Here is a 2,045-nt window from a genome sequence, read left to right as displayed (position 1 = left end):
GAAGATTTCGTCAGTTTGTTTTAGATCCTGAGTGAACACCTCGTGATTTAATCATCGAATAAATACAAATATTATAAAATAATGATAAAATAAAAATAAAACCAGTCAAAGTGACATTTAAAATGAAAATCAGCTGACATTTAAAAACAGAATTCAAAAAGTGTTTACAAAGTCATTTGAACGAACAAAAGGTACTTTTGCATAAGTCGAACAGAAAATCAAGCAGGACAGAAAACATTATAATGTGGAGACAGAAAGAAAAAGATTAGATGAAAAACAGAAAATGACAATAACAAAGACGAAGAAAAGATCAAAAAGTTGATTCTGTTCATCTGGACGAGCTTGTACTCGCCACAATATTACTCATCGAGTGAATAACTCAATTATAAAAAAGTCCTGACACGTTTTGTGCCTCATTGCTTCGTTTAACGCTCAGCTCTGATTATCGACCTTCTACCTTTACAATCATGCTGCAGCTCCTTCCTGCCCTGCTGGTTGGACTTGGTTTGGAGGTCGCTGTTTTCTCTTTGATAGCAGTCAGAAGACCTGGACTGATGCTGAGGTACATCAGAAATAACAGCAGCTGTATATGTACATGTTATATGTGGGACATATAAAAAGCTTCCTGCTGTGAGAATCATTCAGTGAAAGAAGACTTGCTTTATATTCATATTCACACACAGTTTGAAGTGCATGAGTAAATACACAGGACTTCTGTTCTTAGCTGATTATTGCTGCGGCGTCACAGCCCTGCACTAACAGCTTCATGCTGATACATGCAGTGCAGTAATGTTCATGCAGTGATGTTCAGAATTCAGAGCAAACATTCCCTCCTCGTGTCTCTTCTATTCATCAGCTCTCTCTTTGCTGCCTTCATCAAACTCACTTTATCTTTGATTTTAAATGCATTCTCACACTTTTCATCTTCTGTGCACCTCATCTTCCTCCTCAGAGTTCCTGTCAGACACTCGGTGGAAATCTGGCCTCATTCCACAGCACAGCTGAGTACACCTTCATCAGAGAGCTCATTTGCACAGCAGCAGGGTCGTATCCACGAGCTTGGGTTGGAGGCAACGACAGAGAGAATGTAAGTGTTTCACAGATAAAGAGGATGAGCTGCAGCTGTTTCTGATATTTCATATGTTTCTCTTCATATTCATCAGTTTGATTCAAAGGTCAACATGTGACAGACTGATTAATCAGGACTTTGTTCCTGGAGACAGATGCTGCTGTTGACTTGACTTTTCTTTTCATTTTTTACCTGCACAAACAAAATGAACCTTCATTGTGTTCGAGTGGTGTAAGAGGTCTCATGTCTGCACTCTCAGCATAGATGCATCAAAGTACATCAGAACAAACTGAACTTTATTCTTCCAGGAAACTGTGTGGAAGTGGAGTGATGGCTCCCAGTTTGACTTCACAAACTGGCGCAGTGGACAACCAAACAACTCTGGAGGAGATCAAGATTGTATGGAGATAAACTTTGGAGGTACAAACTGAAAGTGGGCCTGTTGATGAAATGTGTTTGGTTTTTATATTGACTGAAGTCATGTGATCTTAGGTCTTTATAAGAACTGTGTTTGTTCTTTTTACATTAGAGAAGAAGAAAACATTTACTGCACAGACCTCTGATTTTATTTCTTTGTTTTGATTCTTTACAGGACGAGATTATGTCAATGATGTGGGATGTCGAGGGAACAGCTCTTCTGTTTGTGTCAGAGGTCCATAACTGTTCCTTCATGTTCTGACACATCTGACATGATGATGTCACATCCTCACTGTTGATGTCACTTCCAGCAGGATGTCAAGCCTCGATGACATCACTGCTGGAGGGTATTGATCAATATTTCATATCACAATAAACATGAATAAATAGATATCCTGAGCAGCAATCAGTCTCACCTGTTTTCCTAATTTCATTCTCACTTTGTGTAATATACTGAAAATAATTTAGTAAAGCCACACACACAGGTTTGTGTAAGTGACACAATATAGAATCTAATTTAGAAAATTCAAACAGTCTAGTTGGTGTCACTTCCGAGCTG

General features: G+C 38.7%; 1 protein-coding gene across 1 annotated transcript; it reads left to right on the top strand.

The window, feature by feature from the left end:
* Nucleotides 1-476: 476 nt before the first annotated feature.
* LOC102204104 (ladderlectin-like) lies at nt 477-1,729 on the top strand (the record flags this gene model as incomplete). The annotated part of the gene is made up of 4 exons (XM_005755660.1): nt 477-562; nt 953-1,087; nt 1,378-1,489; nt 1,662-1,729. Coding segments are annotated over 4 exons (401 nt in total), but the record flags the coding sequence as incomplete, so codon positions are not given.
* Nucleotides 1,730-2,045: the final 316 nt, after the last annotated feature.

This window comes from Pundamilia nyererei, unplaced genomic scaffold, assembly GCF_000239375.1.
Source record: "Pundamilia nyererei isolate P.nyererei 1_Seehausen unplaced genomic scaffold, PunNye1.0 scaffold02422, whole genome shotgun sequence".
NCBI classification, from domain to species: Eukaryota; Metazoa; Chordata; class Actinopteri; order Cichliformes; family Cichlidae; genus Pundamilia; species Pundamilia nyererei.
This window is presented reverse-complemented; position numbering and strand designations above follow the sequence as displayed.